We start from the raw sequence: 21789 nt of genomic DNA on the forward strand, positions 1-21789 counted from the left end.
GCCCAAAGACACCCAGTGAGCTTCATGGCCAAGTGGGGGCTAGAACCCGGGTCTCTGGAGTCCCAGTGCAACAACGACACTACACTGGGTGGGGGGAGGGCTTGGTGTAAAGGCGCTTTTTCATGCTCTGGACACCATTTTAAAAAATTATTTATTTATTCTCTCCGGGGGAGGGGGGAATGAGCTGTGGCCTCTGAGGGAAAGTTAAGAGGTGACAAAAATGGCCCCCTGACCTCTTGAAGTGTCCCCCCTGCTCTAAAAGCACTATAACAGTTAGCATTAATATTATTATATTCAAGGTAGCTTCCTTGTTATCCATTTTAGGCTACGATCAACAATAAAAACTTCACTCTGTCCTCCCCATCCCAGGGTTAACACATAGATAAAACAAAATGCCATCTAGCATTATCATCAAGTCACACAAACACACACCCTCCAAAACGGAGAGGTGGGAGGAAGAGAAAGTTAGGAGTGCAATTGCCAGAGCATAATGAGAGGCAGAAATTTAGGTTTATGGCACAGAGACAGCTAAATTGGAACACACACCGTTTTTGTTGCAAAAGCAGGAGTTTTTAGCAGCAACTTATTCCCAGTAATGTAAGCAGTCTTAAAAAGAGGACAGACTGTCATTAGAGTTTAGGAGCTTAAATAGATCTTCTAGATCAGACTTTCCCATCCTGGTGCTCTTCAAATGTATTGAATTACAATTCCCATCCAGGCCATACTGGCTGGGGTGATGGGGTTGTAGTTCAGCACAACTGGCCCCGTGGATTCTCCAGTATAAGGCTCTGCAGGAGTCAGTCTTGTCCCCCATGCTGTTTAACATGTACATGGAACCATTGGGTGTGGTCATCCGGAGTTTTGGAGCGCGTTGTCATCAGTACGCTGATGACACACAGCTCTACTTCTCCTTTTCATCTTCATCAGGTGAGGCTGTGGATGTGCTGAACTGGTGCCTGGCTGTGACAATGGACTGGATGAGGGCTAATAAACTGAAATTCAATCCAGACAAGACTGAGCTGCTGCTGGTGGGTGGTTCTTCTGGCTGAATTGTGGGTGTTCAACCTGTTCTGGATGGAGTTGCACTCTCTTAGAACCATCTCTGTCACTTGAGGCTCAGATGGCCCCAGCGGTACAGAGTGCCTTCCAACTCCGTTTGGTGGCCCACCTACGCCCCTATCTGGACAGGGATAATCTAGCTTCAGTCGTCCATGCTCTGGTAACCTCCAAATTAGATTTCTGCAATGCCCTCTACATGGGGCAGCCTTTGAAGAGGGTTCGGAAGCTGCAGCTTGTGCAAAATGCAGCGGCCAGATTGATAACTGGAACCAGAAGGTTTGAACATATAACACTGATTCTGGCCTGCTTGCATTGGCTGCCTATACGCTTCCGAACCCAATTCAAGGTGCTGGTTTTAACCTATAAAGCCTTACACGGCTTGGGACCACAATACCTGACGGAACACCTCTCCCGTCCTGAACCTACCTGTACACTGTGCTCAACATCTAAGGTCCTCCTCCGAGTGCCTACTCCGAGGGAAGTTCAGAGGATGGCAACAAGGGAGAGGGCCTTTTCAGTGGTGGCCCCCCAATTATGGAATGATCTCCCCAATGAGGCTTGCCTGGCACCAATATTGTTATCTTTTCAGCGCCAGGTCAAGACTTTTCTCTTCTCCCAGGCATTTAACAACATATGCGAAGTTTGATTGTTTTTTAATGGACCCCAGAACTGTTGTTTAAATGGATAGTGTTGTTTTATACTGTTGTTTTTATGTTTTTGATGGTTTTAAATTTTGTGTACTTTTTAATGTTCACTATTTTTAACTTTTGTAAACTGCCCAGAGAGCTTTGGCTATGGGGTGGTATATAAATTCAATAAACAAATAATAAATAATAATAATCAAGCTGGACAAGGCTGTTGCAGATCAACATCATCCACTGGACTTGAGGCTCCATTCGCAGAAGAGGAGGGTAAGAATCTTTGAGAAGTCTGAAACAAAAAGACTGGATAGCTACACCCACAACCTTATTTCATGTGCTGAACTTCTCCCACATGTCAGAAGTTGTTCTTACCAGTGAAACTTCCTTTTTCAGTTCGTCCATATCCTTCTCTTTCTTCCCCTTCTTCTTCTTGGCTCCATGCTCAGAAGTAGCTGCAGGCTCATACTTGTCACGTCCGGTCTACAAGAAAAATGGAGACATGAGGATTCAGCCCTGCACTGAATCAGGCTATTGGCCTACCTAATTCAGTATTGTCAGAACTGACCGGAAGCAGTTCTTCAGGGTCTTGGGCAGAAGGCCCCCCACCCTGCTACCAGGCACCCTTTAACTGAAGGGTTTGTCCTTGGAACCTTCCAGAGACAACGCATGTTCTCTACTTGTTTGCTATCATTCTTTCCATCAAACAGCTATAGTTGATCCTCTATATACCCTAGAAGCAACCTGAATCCTTGAGGAGCACGAAGGCTTATTGACTAGGGTGGGACTTACTTTTGAGTAAATATGCACAAAATTTCACTACAAATCACAGGACCAAGAATGCAATTTTTTTAAAAAAAGTTTTAAAATGTTTTCATCCGCCATTCATGCTGGTCCACAGCAAAACTTGAGCAGTTTACAGCAAAGCACAACACAATGCAATTTATAGCTTAACAAGCCAAACACAACCAGACCCACTCAACAAGGGCTAAACACCTAATTCACTTCTTAAAAGGTGCAGGGCAAGTCTCTTTGGGCAGATTTAATAAAAATATTTTTATTTAAAGTGATACAAAAATAAGGAATGAATACAAACAATCCCCTAACAATTAACATCAAGCCAACAGTTATGTGAATATGTATAACATGCAAAAAGGAAAAAAAAGTTGATTGATACAACTTCTAGGGGAAGGAAGCATAATCTTGAGAGAGAGAGAAAAATATAAAGAAAGAAAGGAGACAATATCCTTGGGGAGACATTGTTAACCTGAAGGAGGAAAGTTTTTTGTGAACCGCCCAGAGAACTCAGGCTATTGGGCAGTGTAGAAATGTAATTAATTAATAAATAATAAAATAAATAAAGCCCACCCAAATCCATAGTCAACGATTTGTTGGACTGCCCTCATATGTTGTCACACTGCAAACCCAAACAACTACTCCTTATGAACTTCTGGGGGTTTAATAGAAGCTCAATTGTGTAATTTTAACTATGGTTTAGCATGATGTCTGAACTGATAACCTATGGTTTACAATCAACTAGCAATGAATAAACTACACTTTAATTAGATGGTTTAAAGTGGATACATACTAACTATGATTTGGTGCGGTATCTGAATTGACAAGCCACAGTTATAGCTATCACTCTGTGCGGAAGGGTGCTGCACCATGGATTTGGAAGTCGACTCATCAAGTTAGGAAAACATAAACATTCAGAACAATGACTTGTATTTACTGAAGTAGGTGGTTTGGTGTAAAAGGCATCTGTTATTCTGTTTGTAGAGTTCTATCCCCAACTGAGAAGTTAAATAAAGCTGTAACATTAAAACATAATTGTGTGAGGTAGGAAAACAAAAGCAGAGAAGCAGCCCTAATTTTGTTTTTGTTTTTTTGCTGAAGTTAAAACCATGGTTTAGGTTCAGAATACAGTTAAAGGTTATGCCTGAATTGAGCTGACGTGAGCGCATAATTACTCTATTTAATATTTTGCACTGGAGGAAGCTCCCCTACAGACATTTGCACTTGCTCTGTCAATTACTCTAGCTACAGCCAAAGAACCTACTTAGATTTATAAAAGGGGATTGTGTATACATACAATGGTTCCATTAGAAAAAAAAATCCACACACCTAATTTTGGTGGTTTCTAAGAATGTTTTGTACAAGTCTTATCACATGATTAGCACAACCCATCCATTACATGTTGCTACATCACGGAACAATTATTATAGGGTTGTTTCAAAATGTTTCAGACTTTATGAAATGGACTACAGGGGAAGACACCCCCCACCCCCACTCATTCAATTTAACTTATGGAACTCGGCTCCTCTTCTACACTTATTCTACTTTGAGGAGCTCATTCCTCACTCCAGGCAGCTATAAGAAGAGGACTGAGCCAAGACTGTTGCCTGCATTCTACCACATGAGAGGGCGAATTAAAAAGATGTTAGCAGGAGTGCTCTGCACCTTCACTGTATTCCCTTTCTCACAGTCTGGCAACATTTCTAGGCACTGCCTGAGAGAAAAGAACTTAGGGGCTCCTTCCTTCAGCTCCTGCTTGCTAAGTTTTCACTTAGCCCCAAAGTGAGAATTCTGCAAGAAGCAGCTGAAGATGATGCTAAGCATTTTAGCATTTCCCAGCATTTTAGTGTTCTAGATTAAACTCTGTGGCTATAACTCTGCAGTTTTAAATATCTACATTGCTGCTAGTTTTATTCTGGTTGTACTTTTATATTTTTTTTTATTTTTATTTTTTTATATTGTTTTATGCTGTACCTTGAGGTTTTAATTTTTGTGACTTGCTCAGCACAGAATTGGGACAGTCTAAAAATGTAATTTAAAAAACCCCACATAAAACACAAATAAGTAGATTCATAAGAGAGGAAACTGACCATCAGCTAATCACTTCCAGAACTTCTGACCTACATGTTCTGGAGGTGGGAAGAAGTACACCTTTTCATGTATTTGGGTATGGTATCAGAGCTTTCAACACAACAAAAGGATTACAGCCAGTCATGACAGATCAAATGCCTTCAAGAATGCATTTTACCCCCACACCTCAAGAATCCACTGGACAACTTTTGGTTCTTGTCCATCTCTTTCCCACCCACACCGACTTGCATAATAATCTTATTTGAACACAAGCTACTTTATGATCTGATAAAGGTGAAAAATTAATGCTGTGATTAGTGATGACTGGGGGGGAAGGAGGGACAAGAGGGACCCATGAAAGATGGGTCTTTATGCCTTTGCCCCCTCCTCCCTTCCTGCAACAAATCAAGTGGGTGAAGGCATAGAAAACTTGGTCTACGCCCATTCTACCCACACTCAGGGCACAACTCCCTTCATGTCCCAAACAGCCATGGGCTGGTCACTTCTTGGCAGATTAAGTGGGGAGCCAAAACAGTTCCGCCACCCCACTATGAACCTAAGGCAGGAAAAAAAGCATAGTAGTAAAATAAAGTTCTATGTTGTACTTGGTGCCTGAGCGGACTAACTAGACCAAACCAATAACAATGAACAATAGTCGCATTAACTGTGGAATATCTGGGGGATTTAAAGCTTTGGAGTTCATACAACTGGTGGAAAACAGAGGTAACAGTGTGCTTTGGGCTGTACAACATTTGGAAGAACAGCACAGGCTGTTTTTAGGATTTGGAATGAAGCTTTTGTTCTTTCTGCCTCTTATCTGCGCAGAAGCTGGACAGAAAAAATACTCAACATTCTTCATGTACTCTTCACTGTACTGTTTCCACCTCCCTTTTTTTTTTTTTTTTTAAAAAAGAAGAAGTCAGGTTAGTAGAGAAAACAAAAATCTAGCACAAAAATTCAGAAAAGCCCCACTTCAGCTTTGCCAGACTCTTGGTTTTAATACAACTGAAATGCTAGAAATCTTAGATTAACCCCAGATAAGTACACTAAAGACTGTTTGTTCAAGGGCGTTTTTCATTACGCCTTCTTTTTCAAGCTAAAAGGAAGTACAATTTACAAATCGTGATGAGGGCAGAGAACAATAAAACTGCTTTATTCTTTCCATATCAGTTAGGTTCTTCTCTCACTCACTCTTAAAAAGTGCTTTGCACATTTCAGTGATCTCCCTTCCCCAGCAATCTAGTTCATTCACATGCTTGGAAAATTCTGGAATTCCACCCTCCCACCCCCAATTTCTTTGTCAATTATTGAAATGTACTTAAGTGTTCTGCTTACACATCCTGGTCTGCCTCTGCTGCTGTCTCCACAGATCAGAGTTGCAGCTGGACACATACTTCCTGTTTTTAGTGTAGGTTTTCATGTATGTTGGGAAACATTAACCCGCTTCCTTACCACCTACTCCAATCCATAATAAGTCAGAGTACTTGAAACAATTCTACAAGAATAACTTAGAGATATACAAGAAACTTCAATTAAGAGCAAACCTGAGCAGGAACAGGAGTCAGGCTGGGAAATGGGCTGTATATTCCCATAAGCTTTTAAAAAAGGCAAGAACAGTTAACTATGATTGCGGGTGAGAAAGGGAGGATGAGTCAATGTCATAAACGACAAGTATCCATCGAAATTATCCAGATACTTGCCCAAGAGAAACATTGCTACATATTAAAACTATCAGTGTTTCTACTTAAGATGCCATACATGCTTTTTTCTAAACACTTGTGATCAAGCAACCAAGCAATGACATGGAATTGCCAGTCCCTGAGCACAACTGTTAATTGAGTAAGGAAAACTCAAGCCTTCAAATATTAAGGGATGTACTTAGCCATGTTGATCTGTGAACCAAAAGGGCAAGTTCTACCACATGCACAATTCTCAAGTTCTGCGCAAAGTAAACAGTTACCGATGTCAAACATTTTGTCAATAACTCATGTAATGCTAAACAATGCTAAAGTAAGCACATTTATTTTAACTGTTAGCACTTCTAAAAAGCTAGTACTGTTGCAATACACAACATTCTGAAGCTCTGTTAAGACTACAACTCTACCTGAGTATAAGCTCCATCAAACTCAATGGGATTACTTTTGACCAGACATGTAGGATTGAGCTATGAGTAATGGGTGAATGGACAGGCAGATGAAAGAGCATTATGCTTAGTTAAGAAGAGCACTGAAGATTAATACGCCTCACACGAAACACTCTCAATTTCAGCCCTCACTTGCAGCTTACAGAGTTGGTGTAAGCATTATTAAGAATCTTAGTGAAAAATAAAGTTGTGATGATGTTTTATAAAAGTGACACTTCTCTTCCCCACCCTCCTTCTGGTTTCTGGACTGCCTCCTGTAAAATTGCCAAGAGCTTCTCCATATATTGGGGCCTTGGACAACTAGCACTGCTTGTGCCATATTCCAAACACAAGAGAAAGCTGAGGGTTGGACAAGTAGGAGTGCTGTTCTTTCAATCTGGACAAGATAAAACAAGAGTACATAAAACAAAGTCCCTGGGAATCTGTTCTGCTATTATAGTGACCTCATTAAAAGAGCATTTCAAGGAGAGCTAGAGCTGCTAACAGTTCTGTGGTTTCAGCAACAGATGCAGAACAACAATTACCTTCATGGGCAGGCAAGTCCTGGGCAATGAACTGTTCCCCTGCCAAGTCTGGAAAAATGCCCCAACCCTTTACTATCTGGCACGATCAATATGCAAGCAGGACGCTGCTTGCTCTAGAAGCCAAACCTTGATGTTTGAATACCCAGCCAGCTGCCACCCCAGTTTCTAAACTATTATTTGGGAAGGGGCAAGGTTGCATGCTGAGAATTTGGGGGGGGGGAGAGATCCTTTGTTCAGTTCAGTCAATCACTAGCCATCTCCTTCTTTGGACTTGTCTTTGAGATCAACATTAAACATACCTTAGATCAGGAGTAAGCAAGCTGATGCCCTCCAGATTTTTGGACTACCATTCTCATCTACCTCAGACAGCATGGGTAATGGTCAGAAAATGTAGGAGTTATCCAAAACAACTGGACAGTACCAAATTGGCACTACCCCTGCCTTAAGGTCATTTTGCAAACATTATACCATCTTTTGCTACTCACCCCCAAGCCCTTAGGCAAACATGGCCTAGATATTTCAAGGATAAATAAAGAGTGCACATTTCTTACAGCACAGGGAACCACACTTACTGTCATGAGCTCCAAGGCTACCTATCTTTACAGTCTAGAAAGCAGTGGCTGTCCCATTTCTGGACAGATGTGAGCTTACTGCACCACCACTCCAGAATCTGCACTGGCTCCTTTGGCCTTCCATTACAAGCACAATTCAAGGCACTGGCTTTGTACTACAAATTATTAATTATTATTTATATCCTCCCTTTTCCCCAGTACTGGGACTCAAGGTGGTTTACAAGAGTAAAACATGTACAATTAAAACATATAAATATAAATTACAGAAGTTAAAATAGAATTAAACCTACAGTAAAATTAAAAACATGTTAATTTTTTTAAAAAAAACCAGTAACAGATTAAAAGGGGGGAATCTAATACATTAACAAAGCCCTTTACAACTTGCAATGATACCATTTTGAACTAAATGTAGTTCAATGGCTACCCCACGATGACAATCCCAAAGGCCAAGCAACTTTTGAGTTACCATTTGGTTATCAGTATTTAGCCATCATGGAGGGAAGGAAGGGCATGTTTTAATGCTAGAGCCAATATTTCTTTAACTTCTCAATTGGGGTTACAACTCTATGAAACTTCTGCAACAAACCACCTACTTGTGTATATGCAAGTTATCGTTTTGAATGTTTTAGTCATCCAGAAAGGAAATACTTGAACTGGATGAAGACCTACCACTTAACAATGGAACTTCATCCATGCAAGAAAGAGTGTGTCTTCCAACCACTAGGCAAGCTTCTCAATGTGGCTACAGTCTCTATATCTAGTGCATACTTAGAATTGAACTTCAACTTAACTAAAATAAGGCTTACCACATTTTGCTTTTAAGTTTAAGTTCCTACCCGCTTTGAAGATGTATAGCCTGCTTCGGTTCAAATACATTTGATACTGCAAGCATGTTACTTAGGAAGACAGGGCCAAGGCGAAGATCATTGTTCACAACTGCTCCTCCCCATTCCTGTACAAGACAACTTCTGTGTGCCTGTAAACTCACTCAATTAATTCCAGAACTGGGACTGCAAAGCCAGGCAGGCAGCAACTGCCTTTGTTACTTGACAATTTCAGAGAAAGTCTGGCTACTTTGACAAGCTTCTCTCTCTCATCAAGCCTTTCACTCGTGATATGGGGCCACAGGACCTTTTCCCATGAACTTGGTATAAATCCAAACCAAGCTGCTATCACTTTTCCAAGAACAGAGTGGGCATCCCCAAGAAGGCACTTTTCCTTAGAAGATACTGTCTGAATTGATGGGCAGGAGCATGCTTGCGTAGGTCAACATGAACAGCCATACTACTCCCCCATTTTGCTGCTTGTTCCCTCCCTTAGAAAGTGTGAAGGCAACCCATATTGATATGCCATAATCATAATCTTTTCCTTGTGATCTGCCATCCCAAGCCCAGGAAAACTCATCAGCCAAGCCCTTGGTTTTGTATGTTTTAAGTAACATTGGGAGTGGATCTGAACTTCCTCCCACCCCCAAAGAGGTGGGGGAGAGCCTGCCACCAACTGGGAAGCTCGTTGTGACAAGTTTAATGCAGGCAGACGACCACCTCTGCTACTTGAATGTATTGCATACACACCACTTTTTGTGTACCAGTTGCGTCCTTCATTCCCACTGGAAGTTTTCACATGGCAGCCTTCCACAAATCTCCTTACAACCTCACCAGGGACAATGCATTTGAGGGTGCCTCTCACAAGCACAACTTTAAAAGCTCCTTCCCTCTCTCTAGTCATTTTGCCTTGGAGCACAAAGAAGCCGTGAAAGAGTCTCACTGCTTTTGCCTACTCAAAACCACAGCATGATGAGCGATACAGTCTCCTATTCCCCTGACAAAAGTGTTCCCTCGGCACATAGCCATTGGCCACAAGCTTCTATGCAGAGAAATACTTAGTTACAACTGGTGGCACAAACATCCTGACAATGGTTTTATTTATTACTTCATACTTGCATGTTGCTAACCAAGGGAACAATTAGGTTAGATTAAGAATAAAATGGCATGAATGATATAATACTTTCTTTACCCCTGTGGAGGGACTGTAGCTCAAGGATAGAGCACTTGCCTTGCATGTAGAAAGTCCCAGGTTTGATATTTCGCATCTCCAGGTAGGGCAGGAAAAACTCCTGTCTGAAGTCCTAGAGTGCTTGCTGCCAGCCAGCATCAACAAAAATGGGCTGGATGGACCAAGTATAGAAGACTGCTTCCTAAGTGTAATCTCTACCTACAAAGCGGGAAGTATGTGTGTGTCACGTATGTCCTGAAATGTTTACCCACTTCTACATATGGTACTGCCTTAATACTGTTCACCCAGAAAGGTCTTCGTGTACATGGATCAGAAAAAAATATATAAAAACATGAATTTTGAGTTTTAAGTATTTTTTAAAAAGAATAAAAACCTAGGTTATGCCTACAACTCCCAGCATGCCTTGGATGGAACTCCCAGCATAGCTTGGGTGGGAGGCCAGACTTACTGGCCTTTCACAGCCATTGTGATTCCTAAGGTCAGTCTCAAGCAGTCAACCCAATTCCACATAAAAGGAAACAACCCATATAAATGGGCTGCATCCATTTGCGGTTCTTTCCTCCCACCTGCCATGTGTGGTTTTAAAATCATAACTAGATACAACAGTGTGTATTTGAGAAGCTAAACTCTGGACATGCTCAAAAGCACCCCGTCCTGATATCGCTATTTTCTCAGAAACTGAGGGAAGTACACATGCACAGCCTTCACCCTTAAGCAGGAGGAAGGGGAGGCACTCTGCGCATGGCCAGAAACAGACCTGACAAAGGGGGGCGAAGTGCCTGGCCCATCCCTTCAGTGCAGGCTCCTAATGGAGCACTTGGTGGTTGAGAAGTGCAGGCCAGGGCAGTCCCCGCAGGATTGGTGAGAGCTGGGCGCATCCACCCCTCCTTGGCGATGGTACTCCTGGATGCTCTGTCAATGAGCAGCATTGACAACAAGAAGAGATCTCAGAGGACGTGGGCACCAACGGGCCACCAAAGGCATGCTGGGAGGTGTATTACTGGCATGTAGAGTGGCTGCTTTAAAATAAAGCATGGGTGAGCAAACGATGTCACTATCTCAGTCCCAACTCAGCCCCCACTTTCCTGACCTCTTTCTGTCTTTGTTCTCCTTCTAACTGACTTTCCCCAACCGCCACTCACCTCGCCCACCATTCCATTCTAGCCTCAGCTGTCAGTCATTCCTCCATCCACTCTTCTGTTTCAATAGTAAAGTCAGGCTTTTACATAAAAATCATAAACTTTATTCAGTAATTCATGTATTTCTCTCTTGGAATGTTGTGGTTTAGTTATAACAGAGAGAAAAAACACAGCATAAAAAAACCCATCAAGTTAAAAGGTCTTAGAAAATATTTTTTTAAAAAAATTCACTTGGCACTTAAAAGTCATTAGTGCAGTGACTAGGCAAGCCTGCCTGGGAAAAAGAAATCCATAAGCAGAGTGCCACAACTAAGATGGCCTGCTCTCCAGTTGCCTTCCACCATACCTCAGAAGGTGTTCAAAGAATAACACATTATCCAGGGACCTAGGCTTATGCCTACAACTCCCAGCATGCCTTTGGCGGGAGGGAAGATTTATCAGGCTTTGACAGCCATCTGGAAGTGGCTTGCCATCCTGGGCCTGAAGGGAGAGTGCCTGGGTTGGCTGCCTCGGTTACTAGGCACCATCGGGTGCAGAAGGGAAAGACGTCACAGCTCTGGGCAAAAGGCATGCTGGGAGCTGTAGTTTTGGTTTTCTGTGGGAATAAGGAAAATCATGACGACAGCTTCAAGGTGGCCCTGGCCAGGTGTTGAGGGGGGGGGGGGGAAGAGAGAAGAAGCTAATTTAATTTGTTTTAAAGTTATCTCACAGGCCTAAGATTGGCCTACCTTGCAAGGTTGTCAAGAGGGTAAGAGGGGGGAAAATGAAATGAATTTAATTTGTTTAAAGGTTAACTCACAGGCCTAGCACCAGCCTGCTACTTTAAGATGATTACCCCGCAGACATGTATCTTAAGGGGCCTGAGCAACACTGGATAGAAACTTGAAATTTGGCACACTGATAGGTCTGGCTGTACAATGTACCAGAAAAATCTGAAAACATGAAATTTTGGATTTTAAATATTTTTGAATAAAAATCCTACATTTCCCAGCATGCCTTGGGTGCCACCAAACTATGCCTCATGGTCATGAACAGTACAAATTGTTATTATTCCATTCCATAAATAAAATTTCTTCAGCAGGAGATATTGAAAATTGCTTTATCCTCTATGTGGCTCCATAGCAGTGGCATAATTTACTAACACAACCAAACTAAAAAAAACCAACCAACCGAAAGATGAATATGTTGCAGAAAAATGTATTATTTATCAAATAAACGTTATAAACATTATTCATGGACGTGACTTTCTCCCTCTCTCCTTCCCTGGAGCCTTCTGTGCAGCCAAAAAATCTGCTTGGAGGGATTCCCACCCTCAGAGCACATTTTGAAAGCTGTGGAGAAGCAGATCACCCCTCCCTGTTCTTCTGATGGAACTGTTCCCATTAGTGTAATGACCCCAATGGATGAAACCCAGTTTATTTAAAACAAAGAGTTTAGAGTTGTAAAACACACACACACACACACACACACACACACACACTGTGCTCCTACCAATTCAGACCCCGGAGGAACACACACATAGTGGACCAAGGTCACAAACTTCGATTCTAATTAACTGGGATCACTTGTTCTGGGTCCTCAAAAAATCTTATATCTTTACTTGCTATCCCACTTCTAGCTGGAGGTACACCAACTAGGTCACACATGGGAACCCAACAAAGGGAGTGTGGATCAGTACTGTTTCCGAAGTTCAGCATTGGAAAGTGAAAACAATTTTGAGAGTTCCCTTTAAGTGTGGAAGAAGAAAGGTAATTGAAGGGTAGTTTTATACACTTACATATATATCTATTATCTATTTCACTTAGTACACAAAATTTTAAAAAAGTCCTATACCACAAACTCCATTTGTAACAATGTAATAATTTATAGGCCACAAGCAAAATAAAAACATTAATGTAATCCCTGCAATGATAAAAGTAACCATCCCGCTAATACACAACTGAGCATATGGAAACAGTCAAAATACCATTGGTAAATCCCACTTTTAGATACCTTGGTGTACATGTACCTAGAAATATACACAAGCTTCAGAAAGTTAATTATGGAGTTTTATGGAGGGGGGGAAATGTTAAGACATTCATGGCTGATATTCAAGGTAAACATTGGTCAACTATCGAAATGGCTTTATTAAATCAGGAAGATGCTCATTGTATTCTATTCGTTAAAAAGGAACTCAAAAAAACTTTAATGAATCAAAACTCTGGCATGCTTCCAATTTTTAGGATCTGGAAATGTGATAAAGAATAATTAATGCTGGTAACTTCACCTCTGATTCCAATTTATATCCTTCCTGAGTTTAAAAATAAAGATAGGAGAATCAAGGTAAAATCACTTCAAGAACAGAATTTATGTAGATAAGGGATTATGAAAATCCGCAGCCAATAGCATGATAGACCTGCAGGCTTCAATTATGCCCATTTAATGTAACTTGGTTAATGTGGTACCACTTGGGTACCTTTATAAGGCAACCCAATATCAAAAAGCAAAGAACCCTTACTCAGTTTGAAAGGTTGGTAGCAGACTCTACCGATATGGGAAAGGGAGTAATTTCCATGGATGACATTTTATCAAGTACAGAAACGTGCTCTACGCATTATTTAAAAAGTTTTGGAAAGGGACTGGAATATTGGACGCAATTCCCTTATATGTCCATGTCAGTCATGTTGCAAGAAACACTGATAAAAATAGCTCAGATGTGGTATCTCACTCCTTTGAGGATTTCTTGTATGTCCAGGACCAGTTCTTCTAAATGCTGGTGAGGATGTGCTATGGTGGGGTCTTTCCCACATATGTGGTGAGATTGTTAAAAGGCCTCAGATTTTTGGGACCAAATCTTTTTGGAAACTGCAAACATAATGAGAACAACTATAACCAGTTCTCCAGAACTGGGACTTTTAAACATGGACAGCATAAAGACCTATTACATAAGAAACTGGTGGGATATCTTTTAATAGCAGCACAAGCACTTATTTCCAGATATTGAAAAGATTTACAAGGAATTTCGGTAACTAAGTGGTATGGTATGGTAAAAAGTGCTAATAGAAAAAAATTGACTAAACTGCTATGTATAGGAAAACGACAAAGGAAAAATAGATACTTTTATGGCCGAGTGGTAAAATTGTATATATAAATAAAGGTAGTAATACACGTTTAGTCCAAAAGGCTTCAGTATTTCCTTTAAATACAATGTCTATGGTTATACTTGCATTTGTCTATGGTTATACTTGCGTTCGTAATATCCCCCAAGATTTTTATTCATCTTTTATGATTATATTTTGTATTAAATCTCCATATGCTCTTTGAATTACTGTGGAAAATTTCCCCCTCCCTCTTTTTCTTCTTTTATCTTTCCTTGCATATTAGCATTTTCCCCCCATATGATAGATTTGTTGGCCACTTTTGTTGTATTTCATGTATATTGTTAAAAGTAAATAAATTTAATTCCCTTATTCTGGATATTCAAATTATGAGTTTTTAAATATCAAATAAAGATAATAAAACTACTGGTAAAAAAAACTCTCATGGAAATAAAGCTTTTTTTAAAAAAACTGACTACATGTGAGATACGCACAAGAAACACTGGGCATATCTAGACCTCCTGGCTTTCCGGGAGGGAGGGAGGGGGGAGGATCTCGCAGTATTATGCTTGCGAGATCCTCCCCCTCAGTCTATACGCAGCGCACGATGTCTCCGGAGGACAGAGGACGTCACACCCACCATCTTTTAATTTTTTTTTATGAAGATGAGTGCTCGAGTGCAAGAACAAAAAATTGAGTTGTTTTTTAAAAAAATATTCCCGCTCCCACCACTCCACCCCACCCCTGACGGGCATGGAGCTTTTGAAGAGCTCTGTGCCCCCACGGTTATTCGTAAAGAGCCAGGATGAAACTGCAACGGCGGGCCACACCTCCCGAGACTGCGGGAAAAAACGTGATTAAAGGATAGGGCGATCCCCCAGGGAAAGGGAGGGTTCATCCCTCCCTGATCCCAGGATCCCCTGTGCATCATGTGGACACACAGGGATGATCCAGGGGCGATCCCCGGGATATTGCCCCATGTAGACATGCCCACTCAGACCATTTTGATTTCTCAGATGGAAGTCAGCGGCTCTAGCAGGGCGATGGAAAAGTACACCTTCCTGACAGAACCTGCCCATGTGGCTTGGATAATATAGAAGGCCTTGGATCATTATTTATGGAAATGTTCTCCTTTGTACCTATGTTAAGAAAATAACCCTGAAATCCTTAAAAGCCAATTAAAGGAAAATAAACAGTATGGCTATTGCAAAATTATTTACCAGTATTGTACAACATTGTTGCTACACAAGGACAAATCTGAAGGTTTTAAATGGGATTTTAAAATGTAGTTCCTATCAAAAGCTCTTTAAGATGCACCATGCATACATTGGCTACTGTTTTGGGGTTTTTTTTTACAAAGGGATTTTAGTTACATCACTACAGGGCTGTTCATTTTTACCAAGCAGTGAAGATGGAATAGCCATTCCAACTTCATATAATTCTTAAAACTGAAAATGGCAAGATAAGGCCAATTAGAAAAGGTAAGGCCAATTAAACTGGAAGCGTTCTGCTGGCATTCATAGTAATAATCTGGTGTGAGCAGGTTATGCCTTGCAGCTACACTGGAATCGCTAGTTACGTAAGCACCAAACCCAAAGGTCTAAATCACTCAGAGCAATAAAACAGATCCAAGTAATTTTCCATTTTTCTGATGTTGAAATACATTCATTGGAACCACTGTATTCAGTGCAACATGGTGGTTTCGGGGTGTGTGTTTTTTTTACTTGAAATTCAAAATGACTTCTGAATATGAAATCCCTCTGTGGTTTGCTCGATGAAGCCAGTGCCCACAAGGAGAATTCCCAGACTGCAGATTCTCAGCTTTGTTTGTTTTAACATAGCCAAGGCAATAACAGTGTACAATCAAAGCTCTTACATTGTTACAATTCAGGTTACAGCTCCATGAGTGCAAATAGCAATGAATTAACAAAATACCTAGTTGTTACTGGTAAAAGCCAGTTCAAACTGATTCACACCATGAGCTCCTCATTCTAACTCGTTTATCCTGGGAAACTGCCAACTGCACCTATACATCCAGAACTGTGCAGTTGGAAGTATAGCACAGCATATGAATATGCTAAAAATCTTACAGGCCAGCCTCTCCATTGTGATCTCTCCAGGCATTTATCCTCCGATATCTTGCTACAAGGAGCTAACCAAGTGCCATCAGGCTGTTAACGTACTTCAAGACAGCATGACTGTTGTGGGCTGCAAGGTACACAATAAGGCTGCAGCCTAAGAAGACAGTTGAGGCAGTAAATCCCACTGAACTCACTAAGGCTTATTTCTAAGTTAAACATGTTTAGGATTTGACTAGGAAGGGCAAGAGAGCTGAAGCACCAAACAAGCAACTTAGTTTTAAAACTTAATATAGAGGATCTCCTGTTGCTAAAAGTTGCAGTTGTATGAAAAGCAAGCAGAACTATTCCCAAAAAAGTCACCACAAACAACTTAGTTTTAAAACTAAGTGATGTGTTCATGATTTACATTTGTCAAGAAAAAGGAAGACACCCAGGATGGGTTCAGATTCATGAGAATGGGAGAACTGGACTGTCTTCTGGCCTGAAACTACAACCAAAAAGACACCAGAATGTCAGCATACCCTCTGATAATCACACACCATGCTGAAAACTATGCAAACTATTGCATCAAACTGCAGGATCTTACGGATACAGAAGTTTCCTCAATTAGGCAACAGCCTCTCCTGTTTCCACCTGTCCTGCTTAATAAGCAACTGTAATTAGCAATCATCATGCAGAACTTGGCCCCTAAGGCCTCTAGAGATTGAGAATTAAGGAAAACTGCTCTGCATTTAAATTCAACGTTTGAAGGATATTTCAACATCATATACCAAAAGGATTACTCACTTCTCTGTGCCAATCATCCTTCTCAGCCTAACCTCACAGGTTGTTGCATGAATAAAATGAGAGGGGAAGAGAAGGGAAGTTTCACTAGATAAAACAGGATCACACTCCTAGGAAGTTAAACATTTAACACCTAGTCAGTGGAGCATAACACAGAACTGATATGCTGGAAGGAATAGAAAGCAACAAATCAGATGCACAAATAATTTGCACGTTCAGTCTAAAGCCATCGTTGGACATCAAGGACAAAAGTTGTTACCTAACTTTTTAAAACAAACAAACAACCTCTATCCATTTGTAGTATCCACAATTTTTAAAATTCATACAGGCAATTCTTTTCCTTTTCTACTATCTAGACTCTAAGCTGGTTTAGAAATAACAATAGGAAAGCATAGGATAATATTTCCAAACTAGCCCTTATATTATTTATTTTCACTTTTTAAATCCACAATATCCCCCATTTTGTTAGTTTCTTTATTATTAAGAAGATGGCAACCTTATTCTAAACCAGGAGTGGGCAAAGTATGGCCTTCTGGATGTTTTGGCCTACAACTACCATCAGCCTACGTATCCAACAGTGAGGGATTTGGGGAGCTGTAGCCCTCCAGAGGGTTGTGGGGGTTTGATTTGTTTTTTGGCCTACAAGTCCCCCATCCCTGTCCTAAAGGCAATACATGGAAATAAATAGAATTTATTCTTTCTCATCCGTGAAGTTCCCCATTGGAAAGCAGATGACCAAGTTTACACGCATCTGAGTGCAACAGTTCGAGTGCAACTTGAACGGAAATGAAAGGGCTTTGTGCCATAGAAAGGAAGCTAAACCACAGTCCAGTAAACGAAGGTGAGGATTATTCCATCTCCTGGCGAGAACACTGCAGAGCCCTACTGCAGCCCCCCCCCCTCACCGAGATGCCAAAACACCACCAATCCACCCATTACAGTACCAATCTACACATCAGATGGCAGAATTCTGGATTGTACCACCACAGATTGGAGTGGAAGAGTCCTATTTTGAAGAGATTGGGGTAAAGCAGTCTTCCCCAACCTGGCGCCCTCGAGATGTTTGCCCAATTCCCAGCATTCCTAACCACTGACCATAACGGCTGGGCCAGTGGGAGTTTCAGTCGAAAATATCTGGAGGTTCCCAGGTCGGGGGCGGCTGCGGTTAGAGCTACATCTAAACCTGTATGTTTAGTACTTTTAAACGTAGGGTGACCTTCAAAAAGTGGCTCCCATCCGCGGTCCTAGTACTGAGCAGAGCCGCCGCCGTGCTCTGGGAAGGGCGAGCGAAGCCTCCACGTGCCGCTCCGACTCACACCCTCGTGGGCACCCGGGTTAAAGCCCAGCAGCGGCGATCTCAACGCGGAATTTCCCACGCACCGCCCGCCCCGTCCCCTCCCCCGGCACAAGGAAGCCGCCTCACCTTCCCCTCCCGCGGTCTCACCCTTCTCCCGTGGAGGGAAGGTCCCGGTCCAAATTCCACCCCCTCGCTCCCGAGGCCCCGCTTGCTTGCTTGCTTGCCTGCCTCCCTCCTCCTCCAGGCCAGGTCTACACCCAGCAGGCTCGGAAGCAGCCGCGCAGCTCCTGCCCAGGCAGCCCCCGACGGCCCGCCGCGCCCTCGCGCTTCTCAGCCAGCCAGCCAGGCGGCCGGGAGCGGGAGCCACGAAGACTCCGGCGGACTCCGCGCGGGAGGGAGCGAGCGGAGGAGGCGGCGCTGCCTCGCTTGCTCGCTCGCCCGCCCGCCCGCCCGCGCTGGGCGGGATCCAGCCGTCTTAAGGCACCGGCAGGCGGAGCCGCCTAGGCGCGGAGAAGGCGCCGGGGAGGCGCGCCATGCGCCTTCTTCCCCCGCAGCAGCCTGGCGCGCCCGGGCCCCGCGCCCCCACCCGTCCGTCCGCCCACCCGCCGTCCGTCGCTCACCCCCTTGCCCATGGCGCCGACGGTCCTTCTTTCTGGCGCTGCCCTCGGTCTCTGTGGAGGCGGCGGCGGCGGCGGCGGCGGCAACGAAGCGAAGAGCAAGTGCCACGAAGAAGCCGGCTGGGCGACGCTTGACGGGCCGCCCTGTTCCTCGTCCTGTTGCACGAACGCGAGCGGAGCTCAGTCGAAGTGGCCGCGCAGCTTCCTCTTGGCGCCGTATAAAGCCCCGCCCGGGGAGCCCGCCCCCGACTCCCGCGCTGGCGCCGCCCAGCGGATCGAGGGCGGGGAAGAGAAAAGGCGCCCGGCGCCGTTCCCCCGGGGGCGGCTGTGCTCGCGCTTTGCCGGGAGCCCTTTCACGCGCATAGCGCGCGCTAGGGGTGGGGGTGGGGTCAGGTTTCACGTGCACAGCGAGCGCTAGGTTGGGGCAGAAAGAGCCGGAGCAAGAAAACCCTTGCCTGGGGCCCAAATGCGGCGTGGGCCGGCCCTGCGCAATAGTCAGGCAACGGATAGGGCGTGAGGGAGAGAAAGGTACGTGAAGTTCTCGTCCACTTTACCCTCTAATTTTGGCTTTTGCTAGATGACTGGAATAGATTTTTCAAAAAACTCCCAAGTGAGTAACTCAGGGTCCTAGAATGCAATAAATGAGACATGAAAATAGCTGGCCATTACCAGTAGAACAGCTGATGTATGCTCCGATTTCATCTGTATAGACTGATTCCCTCCTCTGTATGAAATCTTTAAAAATATACTAACGTCAAGGTTCTACCGAACTGTGCAGAAACTTGAATGAAACTGAATCCTTAAATTCTTGAATAAGTCACAGCGAACAGCATATGCTCACTAGAAAGTTGCTTTTGAACAACCAAGCGTGCTTGTTTACATCAGGCAAAAGATATAACAACAATAATAATAATAATAATAATAATAATTTTATTTATTTCTTACCCACCTCTCCCTTTGGATCGAGGCGGGGAACAACATTAGAACAGGAATCAACACATCTTAAAAATTCTTGATTTTACATTGATCTGGATAGGCCTGCCGGAAAAGGCTAGTCTTTAAAGCTGCCTTAAAATAACACAGAGAGTTAATTTTACAAATCTCCTCCGGCAGGCCATTCCGCAATCTGGGGACGACAGAAGAAAAGGTCCTCTGGGAAACTGATGTCAGCCTAGTTTTAGCTAACTGAAGTAAGTTCAACTCAGAGGACCTTAGTGTGCGGGGGGGGGGGGACTATATGGGAGAAGGCGACCCCGCAGGTAAGCTGGACCCAAACCATGTAGGGCTTTAAAGGTAATGACCAACACTTTCTACTTTGCCCGGAAACTAATTGGCAGCCAGTGGAGTGGTTTTAATGTTGGGGTAATAGATGTACCGGTGACCAACCTGGCTGCCATATTTTGAACTAGTTGAAGTTTCCGAACTGGGTACAATGGTAGCCCTATGTAGAGCGCATTGCAGAAGTCAAGCCTTGAAGTTACCAGCGCATGCACTACTGTCTTTAGGTCTTCTGACTCTACGAAGGGGCGCAGCTGGCTTATCAACTGAAGCTGATAGTAGGCACTCCTGGCTGTCGCATCTATCTGGGCTGTCATTTGGAGCGATGGATCCAGGAGCACCCCTAAAGTGCAAACACAGTCTTTCAGGGGAGTGTACCCCCATCCAGAACTGGTTGACACACCTCCAAACCTAGGTCAGAGCCCTTGACAGTAAGCACTTCTATTTTGTCTGGATTCAGCTTCAGTTTGTTTTTCCTCATCCAGCCCATTACCGCCTCCAAGCATTCACTCAGAGGAGACACACTATCCTTAGCTGATGCTGTTATTGAAGGCATAGAGAAATATATTTGAGTGTCATCAGCATATTGATAGCACCCCGCCCCATGCCTCTGGATGATCTCTCCCAGTGTAGATATTAAACAGCATTGGGGATAGGATGGCACCATACAACAGCTCCTTTTTTGAGGAGCAACTATCTCCAAGCATCACCATCTGGAATCTACCTGAGAGGTAGGACCTGGACCACCAGAGCACAATGCCCCCGATTCCCAAACCCCTTAGGCGTTCCAGAAGGATACCATGGTCAATGGTATCGAAAGCTGCTGAAAGATCCAAAAGTACCAGCAGGGATACACTCCCCCTGTCAATACTCATGCAGAGATCGTCCACTAAGGTGACCATAGCTGTCTCAACTCCGTATCCTGCCCTAAAGCCAGTTTGAAATGGGTCTAGAAAATCTGTATCATCCAAGACTGCTTGGAGTTGGAAGGCAACTGCCCTCTCAATCACCTTGCCCAAAAATGGAAAATTTGATGCTGGTCTGTAATTATTAAGGTCCAGGGGGTCCAGGGAGGGCTTTTTTAGAAGCGGCCGTACCACTGCTTTTTTCAACAAAGATGAGTTTGTTCATGAGAACATAAAGCGGGAGCTATTCCCAGTTTCCTGAACATGTACAGGAGGGATGTAAAATATATGGCCCTTTAGATATTGTTGGACTGCAATTTCCATCAGCCCTAGCTGGCCAACATCAGGAGGGACAAATGGTCTCGATCCCTGATTACAACATGTAAACATTTGATTCAACATAAAATCAAGGTAGTTTGTCTTATATGTATTAAACTTAGCTTGGAGTATATACCTAGTGAAGGTCCTGTCCAATTAAAAAAACCCAATGTAGAATGGCAGAGTTATAGCAGTTGCAGTATTTTGTTTTGAATGACAGATGTCTGCTATATTTAACAATTTTTATGCCCATCAAAAAATAGGCCATGTCTATATAACTTTCACTCATGTGGGTTCTATGTTGCTTAATTAGAATAAACTTACAAAAAAATATATATAATTTGAACAAAATATGTCTTTAGTAAACATCAGTTTACAAAAATATGCCACAAATTGTCCTTCTGTGTGCAAACCAAAACATATATGGATCTCTTGCTTGTAACCCAGTCCCATGTGGTTCTGTATCTCCAGGCGCTG

The 21789-nt window shown here is 43.1% G+C and overlaps 1 protein-coding gene across 1 annotated transcript in view; it reads right to left on the reverse strand.

The window, feature by feature from the left end:
* The window catches only part of ATP1A1 (ATPase Na+/K+ transporting subunit alpha 1), a 40825-nt gene extending 21847 nt beyond the window's left edge, over nucleotides 1–18978 (reverse strand). Inside the window, exons 1-2 of the mRNA XM_063118982.1 lie at nucleotides 18815–18978; nucleotides 2073–2180 (exon numbers count right to left, since the gene is read on the reverse strand). Coding sequence (XP_062975052.1) covers nucleotides 2073–2180; nucleotides 18815–18826 — 120 coding nt within the window. The 5' untranslated portion in view covers nucleotides 18827–18978. The remainder of the gene's footprint in view (nucleotides 1–2072; nucleotides 2181–18814) is intronic.
* Nucleotides 18979–21789: the final 2811 nt, after the last annotated feature.

The sequence above is a fragment of the Elgaria multicarinata genome, chromosome 3, assembly GCF_023053635.1.
Source record: "Elgaria multicarinata webbii isolate HBS135686 ecotype San Diego chromosome 3, rElgMul1.1.pri, whole genome shotgun sequence".
Taxonomy (NCBI): Eukaryota; Metazoa; Chordata; class Lepidosauria; order Squamata; family Anguidae; genus Elgaria; species Elgaria multicarinata.